A 25,464-nucleotide genomic window follows, 5' to 3' on the forward strand; every position below is an offset into this window, starting at 1 on the left:
GTATGTCTTTTCCCATAGCAATTTGGGAGAGATTAGTTGAATGGGAGAATGCAGTATTGATCCCAAAGAATTGGCAGGAGACTGGGAGCCTTTTTTAAACTACTTTAAGGGCTTTCTTTTTGGGAAAATCAAGCTGACTGTCATCTTGTAAATGGATCTGTACAGCCCTCACCCCTCCCCAACAAGGGAAGTTGCTGTAGTTTAAAGAGCTGTTTTGCTGCCACTACTTTATCCTTGGGGGACTATAGCTTTGTGTTTCCTAGTTACAGAAGTAAGGGGAATAAAATATCTCTGGAGAACCAATTGCAGAAGCTTCTACTGCAGTTCACTTGTTACTGTGGCAAGGAAGAAGGGATCTTCAGGACTTTTTGGGCTGCTAAAAAAGCAAGGGTAATCTCAAGATTTTTTTGTGGAAAACTATTTCAGTTTTTTTTTCTACTGGTAAGTAAATTTGTACTATAGAACTGAAGATCTGCAAACTCTAAGCAAAAAGTAATGATATTTTGAAATGACGGGTTATTTATCCAGGCAGTGTTAGAAACAGTAACGATTCACTTGCAGCCACTGGTAGGTCATGTGCCATCAATGGGATTGGGATGCCACATTGTCTTTCAGGGAGATACTGACATTTCTTTCTGGCTGCTGCCTAGACTACCGTTACTCTCTAACTTGTATTTGGCAAGTGGATCTGAAGAGCTGGAGAAAAAATTTGTTGCTAGGCTGGAAATCCCTGAGATGCCAGCCACAAGGTAAACTGGGAAATATGATTAATAAGGGCAGGGGCATTAAAGCTCCTTTAGTCCCTGTTGTAAATCCACATTTTTAGTTGTATCTCATTGTTCTTAAGAACATCTCACTTTTTTCCTGTGGAAGCTGAGTTGTTCATTGTGCTAAATATTAATAATCATAGAAGACATACTTCTATGTTTTGTGTTGAAATAGAGAAATTTATATTATTCCAGCAGAAACATTACCACTTCTTCCCCTATGTGTTGCTCACAGCCTTCCTCAGTATTTCTTCCTGCTTAGATTTTCTTTTCTGTGAATTTAATGAAACTGTGGAGATTGCAGCACTCCAAGCTATTTAATTATTGTGTTTTGAGGAAAAGTGCAGGCTTTCTTGGAATATTTTTTTCCAAATTCCGAACTCCTTGATTTTATGGGCAAAATAAAAGATATGCATTAAATTCAACATAAGCCTGTGTTTGTGGATCCTGGACAATTTTCCTAGAAAGAGTTCTTAGGGCTTTTTATGACACAAAAAAAGCTATAGCCCCCAGGACCTGCAGCTGCAGAGAGAAATAGGCCAAATTTACATTACTGCAGAAGTGTTCATGGGCTTAATCTCTTATAGTGCCTGATTAATGGTTTTGTATGCCACAGAGGAGTGATAAAGTCCCTAATACTCTTATTGCTGTAGACATACCTCCAAACTCAGTATGTGCCAAGCAACATGACCATGTGTGCACATTTAAAAGGTGGGCTGCGCCATCGTGCTGTCCAACTCTTTATGCTAATAAAACATCCAAAGCTTTCTGCGATGATATAGTACTGAAGAGATTTATAGTTGGGAATTTTCATACCAAAGTGGGTCTTTCTAAAACATCAAAATACAAGTTACAGAAATTTCGCTTAGTGAAATACACATTTCATTCACAGTATTCACAATACAAATATTCTGTATAGCTTCATGCACTTCTTTTCTTTGGTTAGCCTATCTACAAAGAAGTAAAATAAGCTTTATTAAATAGTTAGGTCACAGTAGCAGTGGCAAAGTATGTACATTTTTTTCAAGTCTGTTTTAATATACCTGACAGTTCAATTAACAAGTATTCACTAAAAATATCTCTGGCTAGGACACTTAATAACTAGCAATTTATTTTAACTGCTTGGAAATCTCTTCTTTCCTTCTCCTTCAAAATTCCTTATGCCTGGAATCTTGCTGTAGTTCTTTGGGATCATAATTGCATGTTGTAAAAGAATGTAAAAGTTATTGTACTCAAATCAGAGGAAAATGGAGCATATTCATTATATTATTAAATAGAGCTCTAATAACTCAATGCAAATATTAAATGAACAAACTTATAATGTTTTTATGACTAATTTAAACACTGCTAATCTAAATACATGTATATTCTACTACTGTTTCTTTACTGTGAGTGAACAAATAGTGTTAAACTGAACCAATGAGTTTTAAATTAAGCTTATTTCTAAGTTCCATTTCAGAACTTTTATTTTGTGACTAATTCTCACTGTCCAGTGGGACTGACATATGGACTCTATGAAAGATCAGAGCCTCATAATGTGAGCTTTTTTTCTCTAATAAACCTGCTATGTCTGTTCAGCTTCTATTGATTCTTGCTGTGTTACCAAAACACAAGATTTCCATTTCACTTCTATGTACAAAAAAACCCCAACAAAATAAAAGGTGGTTTCAGGTAGGAGATAACTAAAGACATGAACTGCATTAAAATTACCTGTTACAGTCTTGATCTGCATAACCTTAAAGTCTGTTTCAATGATACACTGGTTTTTTTTCCCCTGGTAACTGAAGAATAGGATGTGCAATGTGGACTCTCCGCTGCCCAGAAAGTTTTTTGAAGGCATTTGCAGTAGTAGCTGACCATCTTACATTGTATAAAGCTGGTCTCTAGCATCATGTCAGAAACAATTTTTTTTTAATTAATAACTTGCTTGCATAATTTGAGCTAGCTTCACACCTATTTTATTTCTTGAGATCAGTGAAGAACAGAAGGATGCTGTGAATGGAATTCTTTACTAGACCTGTATTGGACAGCCACGCTTTATGCTTCTGAGAGCTACCTCTAGAACTGATAGTGGTTTCCTGGAAGCTATGTCATCTGGTCATTATAAACTTCCTCACAGAGTTGGATCAAGTCTTAGCACATACTGGCATTGCTCATTCTGCCCTTATTTGCACCCTAGCATGGCTTCAGACAGCCCAAATATGGTCTAAGTTGTATAAACACCAGTTCCAGTATCCATCATTATTTCTATTCAGTGGTAACAAGCTGAGCCTTCTGGCTGCCCCATTTGTCTTCAGCAACCTACCAGACCTAGACACCTCTTTCCTTGCCTGATAATGTTCTCAGCTAGTCTGTGAGCAAATGGTCTTTGGTCTCCAGATTTTGCAGCAGCATACTGGATATTGAGATCATGCCACGCATTCCTTTCTAACTTCCAAGGACAGCAAGTTACAGTATTCCTAAACTGTGCAGTACAAGCAAGTATGGTGACTGGAGTCTCTTCATCAGCACCGAAAGACAGTTGATTTTTTAAATTTGTACATTCAGTGTTGGAGTCACTTTTTAGGAGTCTATTAATCAAGAGTTGTTAGGATGCTAGAGGATCTGAATGATATTGTCCTAAGTGGGAGGCTGAAAACTATATGCCCCAAAGCACTCTGGAGTCATCAGTTTTGAGACATATAGAAATGACCTTACTTTAGGTGATGTGCATGAGGTGACTGTACACACATGGGCAAGCATTTGAAGGAGAAACAAGTTACTTATGAATATTTATCAAATTCCATTGTATCTGCTGAACTAAAATCCACAACTTCCTGCTTTCATATGGCTTTGGACTCTGCTTGACCAAAAGACTGTTGGGCTGGACAAAATACTGGATGCACAGAATTTACATTGTCCTTTCTATACTTCATTCAGAGAACAGAAAGAAATGTGAATGTTTGCTTTGGATATTGCTAAGATTTAAAATGTTTTCAGTATCAAGGGAGTCAGTGAATATGCATGCCCCTGCAGTGTCTGTATACCTGCACCTAGCACTATATCTATACTGTCTGTATCTGACTGTAGATATTTGTATTATCTATTCTCTCCATTGACTATAAAGGAAGATTAAAATGACCAGATAGCTTTCTGAGATACACGGAGGTACATTTGATCAGATAGATCTCAGTAGCAGTTGCTATAGAAGTAATCTTTTTTATGGAGTCTCTGAGTTAAAATGTTTTGCAAATTTGTGATCTGGAAAAGTCTCAGTGACCTGAAAAAGTCTCAGTAATTTTTTTTTCCTCATCGAGGCTATTTGTAACTTAACCCTTCATGCTGCAAAGCTTTCTAATCTGGTGAATGGATGTTAGAAATATAGTATACACAGTATAGTACATACATGTGTGTGTATGAATTCATATATGTATTCATAGATGATAATGATAGTATATATAAGCAAATAAATATAATGTGTATATGTATGTAATGCTGGATAACATAAGTCCTACTTCTGGAGACGTTAATGTCAAATGGCATGTTGTGCCTCTTTTTTAAGTACTCTTTCCTGATTACAGATACCATAAACTCTTAATGGTATAGGTTTACAGGGAAAAAAATGCTGCTTGTACCTCTGTCCATATAGCCCTGCTGCATGTTCCACCTTTCAACAGTCTTGACAGTTCTACTGGTTTTTGTACCAGACAAGTGAAATGGAAAGGGTTGGGGTGGATCTAAGCTTGAATTACTCTATTTCCCAGATCATAATTTAACAAAGTTAATAATTTATACACTGACAGATTATAATCTTACAAATCATATAGTCAGGTTGGTTGAGCTAATAAGGGTAAGTATTTCTCACCTCTCAATTTTACCCTGTGTGTCTACATGCCTGTTTTTCAATTAGAAGATCTGAAACCTAGGGTCAGGGTGCCACTGCAGTGTGTGCTGTCCATATGCAGTAAATTTGGCCCATGTAGACACTGTAGCCATTCATCAGGGATTCCTGGACATCTAGGCTGCCCCAGCTGCCAGACTGAAAATCTGGTAAATCACCACTCAAAAGAATACAACAGTAATTAAGCCTAAAAGCAGTAGTCTGCTGCCAGAATTGATAGGGCTGGCAGGCTGCTCTGAAACTACATTTGAGATTCTTTGCTGCGCTGCAAATACCACACACACTAAGACTCCACTTTCCAAACAGATGCGTATAGTCAATACTGGAAAAACTGCAGGGAAGGGGGGTTGCTTTTAAAGCACTCCTGGAGTATAGAAATTAAAATCTTTTACTGCTTTCTTAATTTGAGTTGCACAATTATGTAATCCAGAAGATGCATCAGTGTCAATATTCTCCAGATCAACAACATAAAGAGGAAATGAGTTTATGAGCAAACGTATTTCCAGGTCACAAAAGGTTTTGCAATTAGAATGTCTTATTTTTCTAGGACTACATTATGTTAACTTGAAAATAAATGACAAGGCAAATGATCACTAGACTTGTAACAACATGTAGCTACTTTGCTCAGTTCTTTAGTCTCTAATGTCATAATTTTACAGGGAGAGTGAAAACAATTATTCTTCTGTTCTTCTCTAAGCTACCAAGTTGCTGAGCAGCCTGTTCTCTACTTCATGTTATTTAGAATACAGATAATAATTTCCTGATACTGACCCATTTAGGCAGCTGCACATTGTTTAAATTCTCCCTATTACCAGTAGCACAATCACATGTCTTAGCCAAAATGGCTTTTGCTATTTACTCATTAAATAAGAACTTCAGGCTTGGTAAGTTATAATTGACGGTATTTAAGGTCTTTTGCTGTTCACAAGACTAATATAAATAATACCATGAACATTTATTTTTGTAAATTAAAACACATAATTAACATGTATATTGATGCATACTATATATATATATTTATATATTTTTTATATATATATATATAATCCCTCATAACCACCCCATTTAATTTTATAAGATTGTAGATGGTAGTAATTGCCAGTTATGGTAACTTTTACCATTCAGCTATTTTTTCCCCAAATGCACTGTATTTTTTCCTGTTTATCCTGAATATTGCAATTACCTTATCTAACTACATTAGATTATCATTCACAGTAGTCAAAAGTAAAAAAAAAGATTTCATATGACACCACTCTAAATACTTATCAAGGTTTAATGGTACTGAAAAATATACTTCTTGTGTATAGCAGAGGTTGTTGTTTGTTTTTCTGTTATACTAACTAGTATCAGAATTATTTAAGATACTTTTGTTAAACATGCAAAAGATACCGTAAAGTATTTTATCTGAACAGTCTCTTCACAATCAGAGATATTTTCTTCTGGTTAACAGTACGATGCATGCTGTCCTCTATTACTACAATTTTATCTGCTTTTCTCGTTCCTATAATTTCTGTAAGATTCATCAACATTATAGTTTCAGAAGAATAGAGCTGTTCACTATATGCTACTCTTACAATAAGACCTATTAACTGTTACTTGGACCTAAATTTCTTATCGCAGATCAATTTTCCAAATGAAAGGGAAAAGGTGTTTTAAAAGAAATTTTATTGTAAACCTTTAAAAAAAAAAACCCACTTATTAAAAAGGTTTTTAACTGACTGAAAAAAAACCCTAAAAGGTAAAAAACCCTACCTATGTGAAATATAGGCATCCGTATTTTAATAGTATTATTATAAATACTAAGTAGTCTGTTATTACTATGATTTTCAGTGAAATGAGGAAGCCTAATTTTCTTATGCCAATACATATATATTTCTGCACATACCTGTCACACCTTAAGCAGGATAAATAACATCTTTCAGGCTCAGGAAGTCAACAGCCGACATTAGCTGGTATCACCAGTTTCCTGATATCCCTTCTGCTCTAAAGCCACCATTTTAGGGGGATTTTGAGATAGGCAGTGGAAATAGAGATCTGGACAGGACAATTCTGGAGGATAAAGCATGTGTTTTACAAGTCATAGGATTTAAGTGCTTTGTATTAATTGCAGGGGGGAATACTGAGGGGACATCCTGTAATATACACCTCTAAATGTTGCATTACACATACTTATGCTCTGGGTCATTATTTCACTGAAATGAATTTTTTATTTATGAATTATGAAGGTAAGTTGAGGAATTTGTGAGAACTGGTTTCCCCCAGCTGGATATCACTTGTCAGTTCTCTATAATTCTAGGTCTTGCACCTGTTTCTATGTCCAGGCTGAATAAACTATTCTTGGGTCTTGTTCCAGAATGGATCTGAATTGCAGCAGAACCTGGGAGCTAGAACGTGCAGCAGAGTTTCACTGGTGTTGACTTTAGAATATGTCCACGAGTATTTTAGTTTGGGTTGGGACCACCTGCTTGCTGTGCTTTGTCTCACACCAAAAAGTGCACTATATTCAGTTCAGATGAAACCAACTCTCCAGGAGCCAGTCTAATGCACTCCAGCACGGTCAGTTGGACACAGCTGCAGCTGGGCAGGCCAGGTGGACTAACACCCCTTGCCAGAACATGGCTGTCCCCTCTGTGCTGGCTACTTCACCTTCCAGCTGCTGTTCTGTAGTCACAAGTACTGGGATTTTGAAGGACACTGGAAATATTTGCTCAGTGTGTTGTTTAAACAGCAGCACACAGGCCGTTTGAAGCTCCAGGCTCTGGTGGTAGAAGAGGGTGCTGGACCTGCACAGAAGGGACGTTGAGAGTGTCGGTGCACAGCATGGCTGGGGTAGTGACCTGCAGACAGGGACCTCTCCTAGTGGTGCCACTGTGCCTGGACCTGGGGAGCAAAGGAGCAGAGCCGGGATGGGTGCACTGAGCAGGGAGTCCAGGTCAGGGCCTGAGCTTAAATCTGGCTCTGAAGCCCTGGACAGAAAACCCAGATGGGGTTTCCGAGTCCTTTCTCAGCATGTAGCTGGACTCACCAAAGCCTGATCACGCTGCTGTGTCTTGTCAGAGCTAGTCTTAAGCAGACCAGAGCCCCTGGCTTGGAGGAAAGAGACTGGAGAGCCTGGGGCAGGGGTCCACAGCACCCTCACAGTTAGGCAGAAACTAATGCAATTTTCACACATATTTCATTTTACCAGAAAAATGCAACCATAGGGTGGGTAATAAAAATGCGCTGGAGCATCCCGACTAGAAGTGCAGTGTATGCTGTCACCCATCTTGAGGATTAAATCGTGCATACCCTTTATGTGCAAGCAGAAATACCAGTTTGGATTTCTGTAAAACTGGGCCACTGTTCTTCTAATGCAAAATGTTTGATCTGGGGATTTCTTATCATGGCAATTTTTGATAGTTTCACTTTGAAAAGCTATGAAATCTGTAGGTTTTTTACCAATTGTGTTAATAATTTATTTTCTGTATGAGAGTTGCATTATGCTACCCTTTCACCTATTCAAAAATTAATTAAGTATTTCTTTATTTGATCTAGGGAAAAGCTGTTATCTGATTTTAACCCAGGTGTCTGGGCAAAGTTCTCTTTTTACGTAAAAAAAAAAATAAATTTTTGAAGTTCAAGTTCATATGTATAGTAAATAATCTTACTTAGTGTGGCAGAAGAATGTATGTTTTATAAATTATATGGAGTGTTTATTTTTACATTATTGACATATGGCATTCATTAGAACCCCAATAAGTTTCTGTGTAATTATTAATTGTAAATGGTTATTAAGTTTATTGGTCTCTCGTGCTTCATAAAAGTGAATTTTTACATCTAAAACCCAGCAATGACTAATATGATCTTGATTTTTCATAGCCATTTTAATTGTCATTTTCTTTGGTATAGTGATTGACAATGATACGACATCAGTAACTAAATGATGGGAAACTGAGTTGCAGACTACTGGACCAAGAACATTAATGTAATCAATACAATTCAAGATATATAAATGTTTATCATTTAATTCTAATTTGTAATATTTTTAATTGGTATGTAATGCTGCACAACCTACTTTTTGGGAAGAGGAAGGAAATTACATTTTTTAATGATGATGTCATTGTTACAGTTATTTTGCTTCCACTTTGTTTATTTTTTTTGTGATCATGTGCTATTTTGTGGGTGAAAGACAGGGTGCAGGGGTGTGAATAGAATATGTACAGCTGAGTCTTGTCACAAAATGGGCCTACAGCAAAACCTGGGAGCAAGATCTAGATGTAGCAGTGTCTAAACTGCGATCATCACTTTTAGTCCAAATGCTGAAAGGATATGTAAATTAAATATAAATTAAGCATTCAGAAGGTATGAATTCTGTGAAACAAAATGAAAACATCAAAACCTCTGAAAATGGGTTAGCTGTTTCTTTAAGCAATTTAATTGTAGAAGTTGCTTGACAAAAACAAGTTTTCTTGTTTTATTATCTGTAAGAATGGCCTTAAGTATTAAACTTAATACTCTCACATACTAACACATAATTATTTATACTACTTTGATGTTTTGTGTATTTTTACAAGGTGCTAATTGTGCTGAATCAAGTTGACAAAATTGCATAATTTGTAGGTTAATATTAGCATAATCCTACAGTGCATTGTTTAGCAACAGTATAGAAATCAAGTTTACTGAATGTTTTTCCAATATGATGAATAAGAGTGTATGTCTCTAGCAATAATAATTTCCATGGCATAAATCATGACTTTCAGGAAAGTTTATAACTATTAGTGTTCTTTTTCATGTGGGTCAACTGGCTGTGAGGTTTTGCTAAAGCGGAATGTATCATAAAGTAGGTTTCACAGTTTATGAAGGAATGTTATCAAAATTATCAAGGAATTAATTGAAACACAGATGAAAAATTAAGATTTAGTTTACAACAGCAAATCAATAACCTTTTGGACTCTGTCTCATGTTTGTGACTTTCCTGTACTCAAAGGTCTTTCCTTCTACCTTTGCATGGGTTTTTATAAATGGCAGTCTTGGGAAATGGAACATCAAGTTCAATCCCATTGTATGGAGTTCCGCTGACAGCATATCTAAATTGGCATCTGCAGATCTTTGTGCAATGTCATATACAATACAGGGAATATTATATTTTGCTAGTAACAAGTCAAGTCCAAAGGTTTAGTAGAGTGATAATCTTTGAAGGAAGGAAAGTAACAGTATTTTTATGGCTTAATGTAAATTGTGCTGCATGTTACCTCAGCAGTTGTCTTCATTTGTGTTTTTGCTTTCTTGCTTTCCAGACAAAATATAAATCCATTAGGTGTTAATGAGAAAAAAGGAAATACTCCAAGCCATTTCTTAACACATTCCCTGCTGGAGTGTCAGTGCATATAGAAAAAAAAAATAGGTTGGTGTATCAGTTATTTTTCATTTGTCAACTCTAACATACTCAAGTTAGAGGAATAGGGCTACCTTACTAAGTGTCAGAGCTCATGTACAATGCTTACACCATTGGCAATGTATGTAAGTCATATGTTCTAGTCTGGAGTCTGAATGCTTGGCTCCAGGGTGCCTGCTTATATCTTCTTTTTGAGCATATGCTAAGAAAAACACGAGAGGAGGATGTCAAAGAGAAAATACTGCCCAAATATCAGACAATCACCTATCCACACCATTTTTACTTACATACATCAAAGGGAAAGGCATTAAGAAGATGAAGATACAGATGAATGGATACACTGGGTTTTTTTAGCTCAATGACTTGTCTCCAACAGCAAACAAGGGTGGATCCCTATATAAGAGTATGCGAATAGCATGGCCTGTAGTGAGACTTTCCTAACCTCTAAATCGTGTGCTTGGGGATTCCTGAGGCAGCCATAGTGTTTCTGAGTTTTCATAGTCCTCAGAGCACTGCTCTTTTATGAATTCACTTATGAATTTTACCATCTGCATTCTGCTGTGCCAAGACTTCAGCAACTTAGCTGCTCAGTGTTTGTAGTTAATTAGCCTTCTCCATTTGTGGGTTTTGAACTTGCCACCTGGTAACAGGATTGCAAATAGTAAAACAAACAAACAAAATAAAGCCTTTTTGGTTTTATATTTTGCAAAGCTAATTGAACTAATACTGTGTGTAAGATGTAATACACAGATTTAGCAGGGGAAGACCTAGGTGGTATGTCCCATTACACACAGTGTGCGCATGAACCTGTGCGGTTATGTCCCCTTTCAATCCGCATTTCGAATCAACCTGCACCTGCCACTGCAGCAACAACTGCATTTTCTCTTAACATTGTAAAAGTATTTAATTACAGTTAATCACTGAAAGAGCATTGGAATTTAGTGATTTTGCCTGTCCATAAGTTTCCTGGGTTTTACTGATGCTTAATATTGGTTTATACTTACTACACTGAGTGTAACAAGGTTTTTTAAAGACATAAGCAATAAGCACTAGTATTTACACTTTTAAGTTTTAAATATACATATCTTCTCACTGCAACATTTCTCTTTTCTTCTCCTTGTAACTCTTATTAGCCAAAGCAAAGGAAGGAAGAATGGAGAGTGATGGGAAATTCAATTTGCAAGTGCTGGAATGTAAATTCAGTGATACTAATATCAACCCCTACTGAATTTTTGCATTTAAGCTGATGATAAACTTCCTCATACTGTGAAGAGTAATTTCATTTTGTGAGGAACAGGAGGAAAGCTGTTTTAATAGAGTGTCCAAACTGAAAAACCACACTGGACCAAAATAAATTGATCTTAACTTTTATTTTGTAGGTGATTTTTTAAAACATAAAATAAGATTTTCCCTTGTAATTCAGAGTAAGACAGTTAAAAAATAGTATAACATGCATTTCAGTTATGATTTGACTCATTTTGACAAATTAAGTATGATAAGTGTGATAAATGGTCACAGTCATTTTAATAAATAAGTTGGGTGACTGACTACAGATTTTAACTGGATCAATAGTTTTTTACTTAAAATATGATTAAGAAATGCAACACACGTGGCAGATCTTGAACAACTGCATTCGTCTGTAGCTAAGCAGAGCAGTCATAAATATTAACTAGGAATCTAAATGTATTTCTTTGAACCTAATTTAAATTTATATAAGATTTTTACTGTGATTGTCGTCAGGTTTGAAATGTGGTCAGCAATGAAAAGTAGACCACATTCAAGCCAGTGATTTGAAAACTGTGGTGTCTCCAGCTGGCATTGCTTGATAAAGAGAGAAAAATGCAAAGGACACAGTGGATAGGGCAGAAGTCAAAACAAATAGCTAGCCATCTCAAGAGAGTTATACGATACGAAGGGAAGAAGAGAACACAGAAAAAAGTTATAGTGTCATAAGATGTTATAGCAGTGTAGATGTTTGATTACCACAGCACGTTTTTTGTAAAATGTGTTTTCAATGATACTTCTCCTTAATGTAGTCAACAAAAATATTTTGAGTGTGTCAGCTGTGCTTATTCTTGAAAGATGTTTTGTAGTACTCATTTTGGTGCCTCAACAGCAATATTCTACCAACTGCTACTGTGTAGAAATTACTATGAATCTCCATATCCATTTTTCATTCTTAAACAGACACAGGTTTTGTGCAGTGATTTTTTTGTATTTGATCTTTTCTAACAATTTCTTAGATGGTTGATACTGGGTTTCAAAATAAAATGTGTGAGAATGCTATTTAAATAACAGCTTCACAGTATACTAAAAACTTACTAGAGCTTGAATTTATAGGCAGCAGAGACTATGTCAGCTTCTGTTGGAAGCTGTCAGCCCATACAGGCTTAGAGGAGTCCATCCATGCAACAAGTTTTGATCTTTAGTTCTTTATTTTTTCTTTAACGTTTTTTAGGTTTAACTAGTAAGATTCTGTATTCTGAATATTATGACGTATTGTTCTGTCCCAGGCTGCATCTTTCTCTGTCTTTACCTGTCATCAGTATTAATGGCATGACTGATCATTTGGCCAATCAGTCCTGAGCTCTGACACCTTCTTTGCTGTGGCTTTATCAGACATGCAGTCATATTAAAATCAATAGAATAAAGATTCTGTCTATTTGGATAGTTTGTCTGTGTCCATTTTCAACGAAATTTATTGAACACATCATTTATTAGAGTGGTTGGAATGCATGTTTGGACTGTGTAGGACTCAGAAGTAACTATTGTCTTCAAAATGAAATAATGGTTCTGGTGTTTGGCAGCTATTAACCTCAGGGCTCATGAATCAAGTTCTCCTTGACAAACAAAAGGCGTTGATTTACAGACAGAAGACAACTCTTCTATGTAGAATTTAGACTCTGAAGAGTCTTTTCAGTACTCTTAAAATGTTTTTTAAAGTTGTAATTATTTTTTTCTTTTCCTTCAGCACTTTATGACCAAACTAGGAGAACCATACAGGGAATATTTTTATCTCAACTACATTTTGTGATCAAATGCTTCTTTTAAAAAAGAAATATCTTTTTTATAGATTACTAATTGTAGAGGTTTTTGATGCCTTATATTTTCCCTATATTGTAGTTAATATAACAGTGAAGTACAAAGTCTCTGATACACTGCTTGCTGGTCCAACACTATTTTGCATATTATTTGTCAAAGGTGATTATTACTGTATTCAGTCTGTTAGAAGTAAGATAACTGTATCTTTGTGTGGGAATGTTCAGCAAAATAAATCTTCTTTGTCTACCAGAAAAGGAGGTCTAGGGAAAAATATATATCCTGTAGATGGTTATGAATGGATGTAGTACTATTCATACTGTATGGTAATAAGAGATTTTACAGTGTGAAAACGAAGGTGGGATGATATAAACAATAGAAGAGAAGAAAAAACTTTATTTTCTTCTAAAAATAAAAAATCATCAGTACAATGGAAGAAATGGTCTGTATTTCCTGATAATAATGTGATTTTATTTAGTGAATTATACTATTTAACATTCAAATAAACATATAGTTTGTCCATACAGAGCCATATTACTTCCTAGAATAATAATTGAGCATCTTTGATTTAATCCTTTAAGTACACCCTAAAAGCTATTATAATACCATAAAGGAGGATTATTAAACTAAACAAAAGTAGCATGTTTAATGATGATCTGCTAACAAAACATTCTAGCTAATCTCTGATTAGTGATCACATTTTGACACCAATTCAAAACACAGGATAACTGAATTCTTAAGACACAGACCACCTGAGGGGGTGGGGGAAATAAATAATAATAAAAAATTATATGTGTTCATATCATTTCTTTAGTGCTTGACAGTGGCTAAGGCAAACAGATCTTGAACCAGAAGATCAGTCACTCTGGACAAAAACAGATTAGATCTTCCCAAAGTACCAGAAGTACTTACATGGTCTATAATGCAGTGAACTGTAGACTTGCAGACATGGTAGTAACATTTTTCATTTTGCCTTATTGTGCAAACCCAGATTTTTTTAATATTTTGTTTCAATCATTCTTGTATTTCAGCCATTTTTATTTTTGCATATATATCAAATAATCGAAGTGAAACAATATAGAAAAAAGGATTAATAAAGGAAATACAAATAGACTTTCCTTTGAAAAAAGTTGTATTTTCTTTGCAATTATAATAAATGGAAATTTGCATCCATTAGAGAGACAGACAAAAGTAGTTTCTCTCAGTAAAATTGGAGCAGAATTGTAGTACATGCCTGGGATCCTTTGGGGTAGTCTCTTACCAAAGCCATTTCCATTAAAAATAATAGTCTATTGCATATGTATTACATATAATATTACAGTTCATTTTTTCTAAAAAAAAATAAAAATCCTTTAATTATAATAGGATCATGGGACTAAGGTTGGGAAGTAAGGATTTAAGAATCTGTCTCCTGATTTTTCATCCTTTGTCTTAGGATATGGTAGGTGAGATGCATCACAGATCATTTAAGATATTTTCTCTTTTAAAGTGGATCTAAAAGTAATTGTATAGTCACAACGCACAGCCGGTATGTTAGTCAGCAGTGACTGCAGTGTTGCTAGATACATTAAATTACTAAAGTATGTTAGGAGCATTTTATCAGCACTGGTGTTTTCTTCATGCTAGCATCTAAGTACCTTGACAGAGGGGTATAGCCATTTACACTGGGGGCTGTGGGTATTGTGCCTATGATGTAAGTTAGTGTGGATTAATGAAGCTGTAAATTGAAACTATGTTTTGGCCATGGAATTCATTGGAAAGATTGAAAAGGATTTAAAAAATTGATGACACTAATTTGTGACACATATGCTTAATGACAATTTCACTGTTCAGAAGTACTACCATTTTTCCACTTGATAGGACTATTAGAAATGCTAATGCATGTTGCCATCAGTATCACATCAAATTTAACCTGAGACATTCAACGTTTTTATTTCCCTTTTTTTTTTTTTTTCTGTAGTCAATAAATAGAGTATGAACAGATAGTTATTTCTTCTCCTTTTATACTTGCAGACTGTTTGACAAATCTTTGGAAAAGTGGCGGCTTTTTCATTGTGACATGAAGAGCTTTAATCATTGGCTAACTGAAACTGAAGAGAAGCTGTCAAGAGCACAGATAGAGGCTGGAGATGTGGGTCATATGAAAACCTACCAGTTTCTCCAGGTATGATTTGATTAACCCATTTCCTCTTTTTCTGCAGTGGTTAGAAATTTGCTTGTCTGGGTACTCTGTATAGTTTTGCAGTTCATTTAAGGAGGATTTCTTGTGTTGAATGGCTAGTGGCAATTATGGTCAGGTATTTCTGGTGACCTTGTTAAATAAGATTTTTAACTAGTTTGTTTTAAAATTCATTTTAAAATGAAGTAAAATACAGGATAATATGGTATATTGTGGTACTTCCATAGTTACATAGCTGTTTAGTCTTTAAAAGTACTCATTAATTTCCATGTGATACCAGCAGAAGTATCAGACTTAATTTTAAAAGCTTGTGAAAGAAATGTGATTAACCATTGGGCTGTACAAGAGATTTTCCATGAACTACGACTTGCAAATATAGCTTATTTTGCCCGTTTCATGTTTTAATCAAAGAACCTGGAGGATGTTTTTTGTGAAATGCAGTGTGACAGAATAGCCACTTAGTTCCTGTGTGTCCAGTTCCAATTTGTAAGCTTTTCATCTTGCAAGCTCTTTGAGCATCATAAGGAAAATAATAACTGTAGTTTCTTGGTAGTTTATTTCATTTCCCTCTTGTATGATTGAAGTGGTAATGGGTATGAAGGATTAATTCTAAACTGATGTTCTGCAAGTTGATAGGTTCAGGTGAATAACATGACTTGACTAAACTCTGGTTTCATGTTATAAATTGCTACCCATGCACAAGATAAAGATTCTGTTAAACTTTAAATCGGCATTTGTACATTTGAATTGCTGGATTGAATTACTGAGTTTCAGGTTGAAAGACGCTAGGTCTATCTAATATTAAAGGGACGGTTTTGTTTTGAATGCAACACTAATGTACTTTTTGGCTTACAGTTAAATACGTAAATTGTGTGTTTTGAATATTAGTATTTCAAGTCAACTTTTTAAGATTTAGGCTGCTATTTCTGGCTGTGAAACTGCTGAATTGAAAAGGAAACCAAATCATGTGGTGCAAATATATATGTATATATAAACCAACCAAGATTTAACTGTGAAATAATACATTAAGCTGAAGTAGTTAAAATACCAGGTAAATATTTTTCTGCAAATGACTATCAGTGCTTTGAACACTGAAGTCTAAGATCTGGCTGACAGAATAATATGTCATCAAGGAGTTAAAGATGCTCTTTACTGTGTATGTAAAAGGTAGCAGAGCTCATGTGTATTTCCACTGTAATTTCATCTGCCTTTCATTGTCCCGGTTTTAAGCATTTCTTTTAAAAACATATACAATACTAAAGTAAGACATGAGTATCTATGTCACGAATAGCAATACAGCATCACAAAGCCTTAACCTTTCTTATTCGTTTTGCCTCCGCTCCATCACCTTTCTTGACACTATTCTGGTATCCTTGAGCAGCTTCAAATAAGCACTTAGGAAAAAAAAAAAAAAGATTCTGTGGGAAGAGTGGTTGTCTCCTTTTTTCTAAACCTTTTCTAAAACAATATTTTCTTTCTGAGAAGAGATTGATTTTTGAGAGTTACCAGACCAAGGTAAGATGTATCATAGATGTTATAAATGCGCTGGGTGTGTAGCACATTTCACAGTCCCAACAGATTAGAGAAATTATTTTCTTGTAATCACTGAGAAAGGAGTTCATACTGAATTGAACATCTCTCTGAAACACCCTGAGATAATGCCTTGTTATGCAGAAGCTTAGATTTCAGTGTAGAAGACTGGTTCTCTTTTACTTTTCCCTTTGATTTAGCCTCCTCATCATCTGTTACCCATTTGTTATTTTCTTATGTAATATATGAGAACATTTTGAACATATGTTTGCAGAATGGTTTTCTACTAAGGTTTTCTTTTTGCAGTCCATCAAGCTTTTTCTTTCTTCCTTTTCCCCCTGTGTTAGAAATCCCAGGAACTCACAAATTTGTCTCTCAAACATTTCATTTAGTTCAGTACAACAGATTAAACTACCTTCCTAATGAAAATTTACATAGTGTGAAAATATTCCAACTAGCCTCAAAAATGCAGACCCAATGTTAGTTAATATCTATTTGTGAAAGAATGTTTAGTCTGAAGTTGCATTTTTCCAATTCTCTTCATTAGTTCTTTCTTTATTTTGCTGGATCTTGTTTGAAAAGCATTAGGCTTCTGTGAGGCTGACAGATCATTAGAATTTCCATTAGGTAAACAATTAAAATAGCTGAGTGTTTTGATTTACTAGATTAGCAACTTGTTTTATTAATAAGATCATGCTGCTTAGTGAACCATATTCAGAATTAACAAGATTTGTTTGAAAATGCCTTCACAAGCAAGTGAGTAGTCTTGTATTCCACAAGGAACTTCTTTTAGAAGAAGATTATACAAAACATTCAGATGTGTAATACCATTTCTAGGTAGGGCTACCTTGAAAAACTAAAGATTAGAGCGTTCATTCACATTCAGTAAATACATAGAGTCAAATGTTAATATAAAACAAAAGTCAATAGTAAGATTAGGTGATTATGTTAATTATAGGTTGAGGTAATTACATTCTTTTAGGAGTTTTTAGGGAAGGGAGGTATGTTCCTTTTTGTTGCACAATGGCATGATATTAAACAACATTTCTGCATTATATATAATGTGAATGAAACCTAATAATAGATTTGTTTCATTTCAAGTCAAGAGTACTTAAATACTCTTACTGCGAATTTTTCACTAAGACTTTTTGAGATCAGAAGTTCTGGTGTTGAAAAGAAATACCACATTTCAGTTTTTAAGAAATTGTGATTGACTTCTTAGGGGACACAGGATTTGAAAGGATGATTTACAGATAGCACATCATATAATCCCTTTGAAACTTATTGAACTCTGTTTTGAAAGTAGTTAAAGATAATTTTTTTTCTCTCGTTTTTGTGACTGAAAGGTTTTTTTTCTGGCGCTTCACTCCTAAGTGCTTGGTGACTTTAACTTCTTCAACTTCCTTCCTTTGCACTTAGTTTATTTATTTTTGTGCCAAGACTGAGTTTAGTTCAGTTTTATCTGCTCCCTGATGTTTATCCCCTTCTGTTCTTACAGGCTACAGTCATTTTCCCTATTGGATCTCCTTTAGTAAACCAAAGCCACAATTTTCCAGTCTGCTTTCATATGATTGACTCTTACTTCCTGTGCCTATTTCTCTTTCTGGAACATGAGTTCTCAAAATAGCACACTATTATCCAAACTGAAATACCATCCATACCATCATCAAGATAGCTCAGGTGCAATATTTTATGGTTGAATCTTACCATGACTGAATGTTGGAATATCATTTGCAATCATCTATCTAAAATTTGTTATTTCTTTTTTTTTTTTTTTTCTTGTGGTCTGCCTTGCAGCCCCAACCTACATTCTGTTTCATATTAAAAAAAAAAAAAAAAAAAAAAAAAGAGGGGGACAGTACAGGTTGTACTGGAAATTAATGCCAGGTTAATATCCACCTAAGAATCAAACAAGAATTCTAATTGTGGGGAGGGTGTTGAGGTGCCATAGATAATGCTAAAAAGATAGCTACCAAAAGAGGAATTCTCCAACAGATTCAGAACTGGACTGTCAAGTAACATTCCTGAATCATTACCTGAGAATTTTAAAGTAGTATTCTTATTTTGAAAATATAGAACATCCAAAATATATGTTCTTTACACTGGTATTAAGAATTGCTCAGGAGTCTATATTTAATATCCACATTTGGATTGCAATTTTAACTTTATTTTGTTAGTTTAGGTGATGTGGAGTATTTAATACAATAATGAGGTTCTGAGTCTGAATTTCAAAACAGTTTCTTCTTGTTCATGATGTTCATCCATTGCGACTGTCAGTGATGGGTACTTCCCATTAAACAGACAAGGGCTGGACTGTAGTTTATATTCTATATTTAATTGTTTTGAAAATATTGCTATTATATAATTATTAATTTCTGAAGTATTTGCTTTCATTTGCAGGCATAAATATAAATGATATCATGTTTAATTTTTAAGGTCACAGAAGACCTTAAATAATCAGATTTTGAAAATAATGGGTAGTGGCCTTATTAATTATACTCAGCCTTCTGAGGATACTGTGGATATAGAAATCGCTTGTAAGTTACAGATCTCTCTTAAATTGTTCATACAGTGATTTGTCTAGAATTTACATTATAGAGTAGTTATCCAAGCCTGCAAAACACTTGTTAATGATTCATGCCTTCTCTAGGCCTTCCTTCTACTGAACTATAGTGTCAGGAATGTCACATTTTTGTCTTGTTTGAAGTAAAAAGATACAGAGAATCAAGGCTTCAATGCTGAAAGTCATGGTCATGCTAATAATTTCTCTCTTTTATATCTAAATTGGATTATATGGATATTGATGATTTAATACCCACTAAATTTAAACAGTTCTGTCTGAAATACAGCACAAATGGAATCAGAGGATATGGGAGGAAAAAAAGTTTCAGTGCTTGAGGCCACATATTCTCATACCACGAAAACACAGTGGTAAGTGGGTGGATAGTTTACTCTGTTTACCCCCAAATATAAAACTTGTGAAAATACATTTTTTTAATAATAATTGTGGCTTTCATACTTTAGACTTTCTATTTTAGATTTATTTCTGGGTTTACTGAGTGATACTGATATCACAAAGTGATAAAGAACATTTAAATGTTCTAAAGATGATAGCCAGCCTACACTAATACTATCAATTCTTACTTACATATTGACTGGATCATTTATTCAGAGAAGCTTACTGATTTCCTTCTTACTGAGTATCACTCTCTTATCAAACACCTCTGAGTGTAGCATGCTCCTGCTCCTAAGAAAGAAAACTAGATTCAACAATATCCCATGGATTTCAGGGTTTTGTACATAATTTCAAAGGTCCCAGTAGAAATGTTTCAAATAATATACATGAGCTCTGCATCAGACACCTGGTCCCAAACTGAGCAAAACACTTTCTGGTTTAAGGTCATCTTGAAAACAAATTCATGAGCCTTTCTGGACTGAAGTGTTATAGCAATGGAAAGACTTAATTTTCAGGTAATAAGGGGAAGGCATCATAATTCCTAGTACAATAGTTACTTCTTCTCCCTTATGCCAAAAATTATATTAAATAATACTGTAATCTTTATAAGTAAAACATTTCTGGATATACAAAATTCCTAAACCCCCTTTTTTTTACTGTTAGAAGATTCCTCACCATTGTTGATACTACTAATGGAAGTGATGAAATATCAAAATAGTTTATCCTGAATTTGTACTAGAAACATTTTCTTGTCATGTCAAGCTATAAGAAGAGTTATTTCATAATTATATCAGTTATTTAATTCTTCTACTGCACACAGTTCTACATGATTCTTTATTCCTAATTTACTATATACTATTAAAACATTTTAATTACTTTGTTGCTACTGGTAGTGGGACATTAAAATGTCTGAAGGCTCTGAGAAATAAAAAATTTAAAGTTGCTTGTGTGGTTCTGCCTACTCTTGCACCATTACATGACAATTCATAGCTCATATTTAGGTTTTATTGTAAATCCTGGCATTGTTTATTCAGATAGCTGAATTAAATCCTGTAAGTAATTAATTAGGATGCATTTTTCAAACATTTCATTATGAAAATTTTTGAAATAACTGTTAGCGCGTGACACAATTTTTATACATGACAAGATGAATAGACATGTGGGTTTTTTTCTCTGTTTTGTAGAAAACAGTATTCTTGGACTGGATCAGTCAAACTTCATGGTACCTGACTGTACCTGCCTCACTAGGGGATTCATCCTCACCACTTCAAGTGATTATAGAGTACTAGCACATGGGGATCTGGGAAAGATACCCATTTCACAATAGTTTATTTGCTTGTGTCTATAAAAAATAAAGGAAATGAAGGATGTAATTTTTTCATACTAATAAATTGTCTTACTTTCAGGGCTAATCTGGACATTTATAATCAGTGACTTGTTACAGAGAATACCCTTCAGGTTCAGCAAGTTTATTAATGCTTTTGCCGTGGTATAAATAGAGTAGTTAATCTGACCATGTCTTGGAAGTTTTGGGAAATGAGTGACTAAATGAATGACTACTTTGAAGTCATTAGGTCTTCTACATAACAAAACATTTATCTGGTTTGCTTCCATAAGTTTTTGAAAAGTACATCTCATATTGCATCAAAGATCACTATGGCATGCGATTAAATCTGTGGATGTTGATGCATAGATGCATTAGGGAAACAAAGTTTATGTTGAGCAGACAGCAAAGGATCAGCATCTGGCCTTAAACTGTCTAAAGAAATACTTCAGCTAAATTTGTTTATATGAATTTTGGAAGTCAATTTTTTGTCAGGTTGTTTAACTGTCTTTTGTCTTTTGCACTTAGGTGTTTTACAGTGAGTTCCTTTTTACTGGCAACCTTTATAGGCACCTTTGTGGAGGTGTTTGTTAATATAAGGAGAGAAGTCAAGGGAGATGGGTATGAGATTGACGAGTAATGGGTGGATTTTGAAGAATGGAGTTTTTGGCTAGACTATTTTATTATTCGGTTCATTTTAGATAAACTTGTCAGTTCCCTGATTTCTCCAAGATGGTATGTTATAGAGACAGACAGATTGTAGCAGGTACGGAAATAGTGGTAACATGCCTGAGTTGTTTAAATAAAAGATGCACTTCTCCCCTACAGCAAACTTCCATATTTCTCACTTAATATTTGGATGTGAGATCCACCTCACCAAAACACTCCAGAGAAGGCATCTGTATTTGATCTTGCAATCCTAATCTGCCTTTGTAGACACAGAAGAAAAATAGGCACTTCTAGGGTGAAGGTTACCTGACCTTTCTGAAGATACCAAGAATATTTTAAAGTGAACTGTGACAGCATTGGATGTGTTAACTTCTCCAGAATAAATTGAAGTAATATTTTATTGCTAAATTTATTTCAGCTGTTTGGGTTTTTAAAAAGAAAATATGAGCATTCATGAAAATACAAGAACCTGAAAATATGTAAGAACTGATTTACTTCAGGTGTGCTCTGTCCTCCCTTGAATTTGTATTTCATCAGGTTTTGAATATTTAGAGATTACTAGTACTAGTGAACCAGCATTGATGTTAGCCAGAATGTATGACAAACTAATATATTCATGCTGAAATTAATATATTTTCGTAACTGGACTAGACATTTGGCCACAGTACAATGATAAAATTCACTGAATGATTCACTGCGTGTAGTAGATGAGAATAAAAAGTATTTAAATAAATTTCCAGTGTGTTCTCTGAATTCCAGAAGTATTGATGCTAGAATTCTTAAGGTTTACTGTTTTGTAGTCATCTAAGTTCCAGTTGAAAAGTTTTCCACCATGGACAGCTTTATAAGGTGTTTCTTTTTTGTGTGAATTCTCAGCTGTTTACTAAGGTCTAGACATTACACATGTTCCCTCATTAGTGACAAATAGTATCATTCTTTCTTTATCTGGTAGCCTTTAAAAAAAAAAAATAATTATAAAATGGCATTTTTTATAATGCTAATCTTCTGTCATTTTTTTTTTTTTTTAATAATTAGTATATTTAAAATTTTGGGGAAAAGTGTGGAAGACAGAAGATAGCCAGAGAGCTTAATTATATAAACTTAAAAAAATCAGACTGAAAACTTCATTAATTATTTTTCAAAATGTAGTTTCTTTAAAACTTTTTGACTTGTTTTATTAAAGAGTTTTCAGTTACATCATTACCAACAATTATTTGTCAGAAAACCTTTTACATGGAGGCTGCTTGTTTCATTTGTCTTGTTTGGAGCTCCCTGAAAAAATTTGTTCTCACTTTTTGCATCATGCTGGCTTGCAGTGATATATGCAATTAATTTTCTTTATAAAACTAAAAAATAAAAAAGGTCATATTATTTTAGTAAATCTTATGGCAGAATTTCAAGACAACCTTAGATATTTATAGTAGACACCGTTTGGTCTCAATCTTTTTTTTTTTTTTTTTCTGTTATACTTCTACAGGCAGCAAATGTATCACTTAGTTACTCTTCAAAAAAAAAGAGAACACAATACAGATACGCTGTAGTTCCTCACTCAAAATCTAAGCTTGCAATGGTGAATACTAAGTTCAAACAATAATTCTGCCTTGATTCTGATTAAAAGGAGAAATAAATATGTTTGTTTGCCACACATACTGAGGCTGTTTAAAAGCTTCAGTTTTTCCTGACTGATTTAAGGATGTGTAATGAATTGTGGAGTGTGACAAATTCCAGTTTATGCATCAATTGGAACAAGAACGTAATAGACTGTTGTACTCATTATCTCACTATATTAAATTTCAGATGTACATAACTCAGAATTTTACTGATTTCAGAATGGTTTCTTGGGTTTTGTTTTGTTTTTTTAATGAAGGCAGAAAACCCTTATGTTAATCTATACAGGACTCTCCTGTCAAAAAATGCTAGGAGAAGGGAAAGAAGAAATGAAAGAGAACATATTCTGAGCAGTGTTTCCAATATACAATTTCAGTACTAGAATGACAAATATCTGCCAGTTTCAAAGCATTATGAGGTGTCTCACCAAGCTGGAAATAAATGCCGATTCTTTAATATGTTATGTGAACAGTTTTATTTATTTATTTTTCATTATTTGTTGGCACCAGATAACTATGTTCTATTGCCTTCCATAGCAAGATAATGTGGGTCTCTGTTCCCTCTTAGTGGCTATACTCTACGAACATATTAATGCCGGCTACTGCTTTTTTGCTAAAATATCTAGCTATTTATCTCATTGTGAAGCTCATGCAGTGTCCCATAGTTCAGTCCTTACAGATATCTTGAATGAAAACCAAATATTGTTCTATTGTCCAGCCTTTGTAGGGCCTTTAGATCAGTCTTTTCTGGAGACTGTAAGATAAACTAAAAATTGTGACCACAAATTCTTTCTGTACTTTTGTGATAAGCATGACACCTATCTGAAATAGTTTGCACAGCATGTCTTTCCTTTAGTTGTTTTTAATAGCTGAAATGGAAAAGATCTGTGCTCTACATTGTATGTAAGTCACTGGGTTTAATGGGATGGTTTGCGAATAGGTGTTTATGTGATGGTTTTAGTATTGGTATTTTAGTAAATTAACGTTTTTAAGGAAAAACACAACGTATTTTGTTACAAATGTGCCTGAGGTTGAAAACAGCATGAGAGACTTTTGCTTGTGCCTTCAAAGGCAAAATACTTTTCAGAGTAATTTTAAAAAAAAATAAATAAAATAAAAGAGCAATTTGATTTAGTAGACATAGTTTTCCAGAGAGCAAGATTCTTTCTAAATTCAGCTAAACCATTCAAGATTGTTTTGTCCTTAAGTAATCTACCAGAATTCTTAGCACACATTAAAATCTGTTCTGAATGAATATTTGGTAGTTGTTGTGTAAGAGTAGAGCAGATCTCAGGAATTGCTCTGATAACACAAAGTACTGTTGTGTTTTCTGTTAGGTTAAAAAGGCTTCAGGACAAGAGGTCCTCAAGTTCGTTCGTAATTACGCATTGCCTGGTGCAGTGGGGCCTTAGTTTTAGCTGGGCTTTCTCTCAAGAGCTCAGAGTTAGAATCGTATTGTTTGCAGTCATTGCATTTGTGATGAATACAGAACAAAGAGTTTAGGAGTAAGCTGAAAATACTGATTGTGATTATTTTTAATGATTCTGTGATTTATCTTAATTTTAGAATATTGTCAAAACTATATACTAATACTATATACTCGAGCGTACGGGACCCATATCCTGTATTATTTATGTACTGTGATTTTTTGGAAGACACACCAATCTCATATATGATGGCTGACAACGTCTTTTGAGTCTTTCGTTAGCCCTTACATTACTACCGAGTGTTACAGAATCAAGAGCTGCAGAGCAACTCATGCACCTAGGAAAGTACCTTGTGATATTGCTGCAACCCTTAGCTGCCTCAAATAAAGCCTACTCTGGTACTTTCTAAATTTACTATCACTACCCTGTTTCATTACTTGTCTTGTAACTGTAATGCCTTCAGCAATGGCTCCTGTTACACAAGAATGATAATTCTCAAAACCCTTCAACCCTGTTATAAGCAAGGCAAAATAGGAAGTCAATGAAATTAGGGTGATCTTTGTGTTCTTTTGTTTGTTTGTTTTGAAAAAGAAAGAAATCTAATGACCGAAACAGTACACATTTTGTTTAAAAAATATTAATAGAAAACCAATGCAACAATTATTTCTGGTGACTATTTCTGGTTTTGCTAGAGGAAATCATATTTTTGGAG

The 25,464-nt window shown here is 34.4% G+C and overlaps 1 protein-coding gene across 13 annotated transcripts in view; it reads left to right on the forward strand.

The window, feature by feature from the left end:
- DMD (dystrophin) overlaps positions 1 to 25,464 on the forward strand; it is a 1,276,803-nt gene that overhangs the window by 673,891 nt on the left and 577,448 nt on the right. For all 13 annotated transcript variants that reach the window (XM_080377714.1, XM_080377711.1, XM_080377709.1 and 10 more), the window contains one exon: positions 15,074 to 15,224. In XM_080377714.1, the coding sequence (XP_080233840.1) occupies positions 15,074 to 15,224 (151 nt within the window). The remainder of the gene's footprint in view (positions 1 to 15,073; positions 15,225 to 25,464) is intronic.

This window comes from Falco punctatus, assembly GCF_963210335.1.
Source record: "Falco punctatus genome assembly, chromosome: 2".
Classification (NCBI taxonomy): domain Eukaryota; kingdom Metazoa; phylum Chordata; class Aves; order Falconiformes; family Falconidae; genus Falco; species Falco punctatus.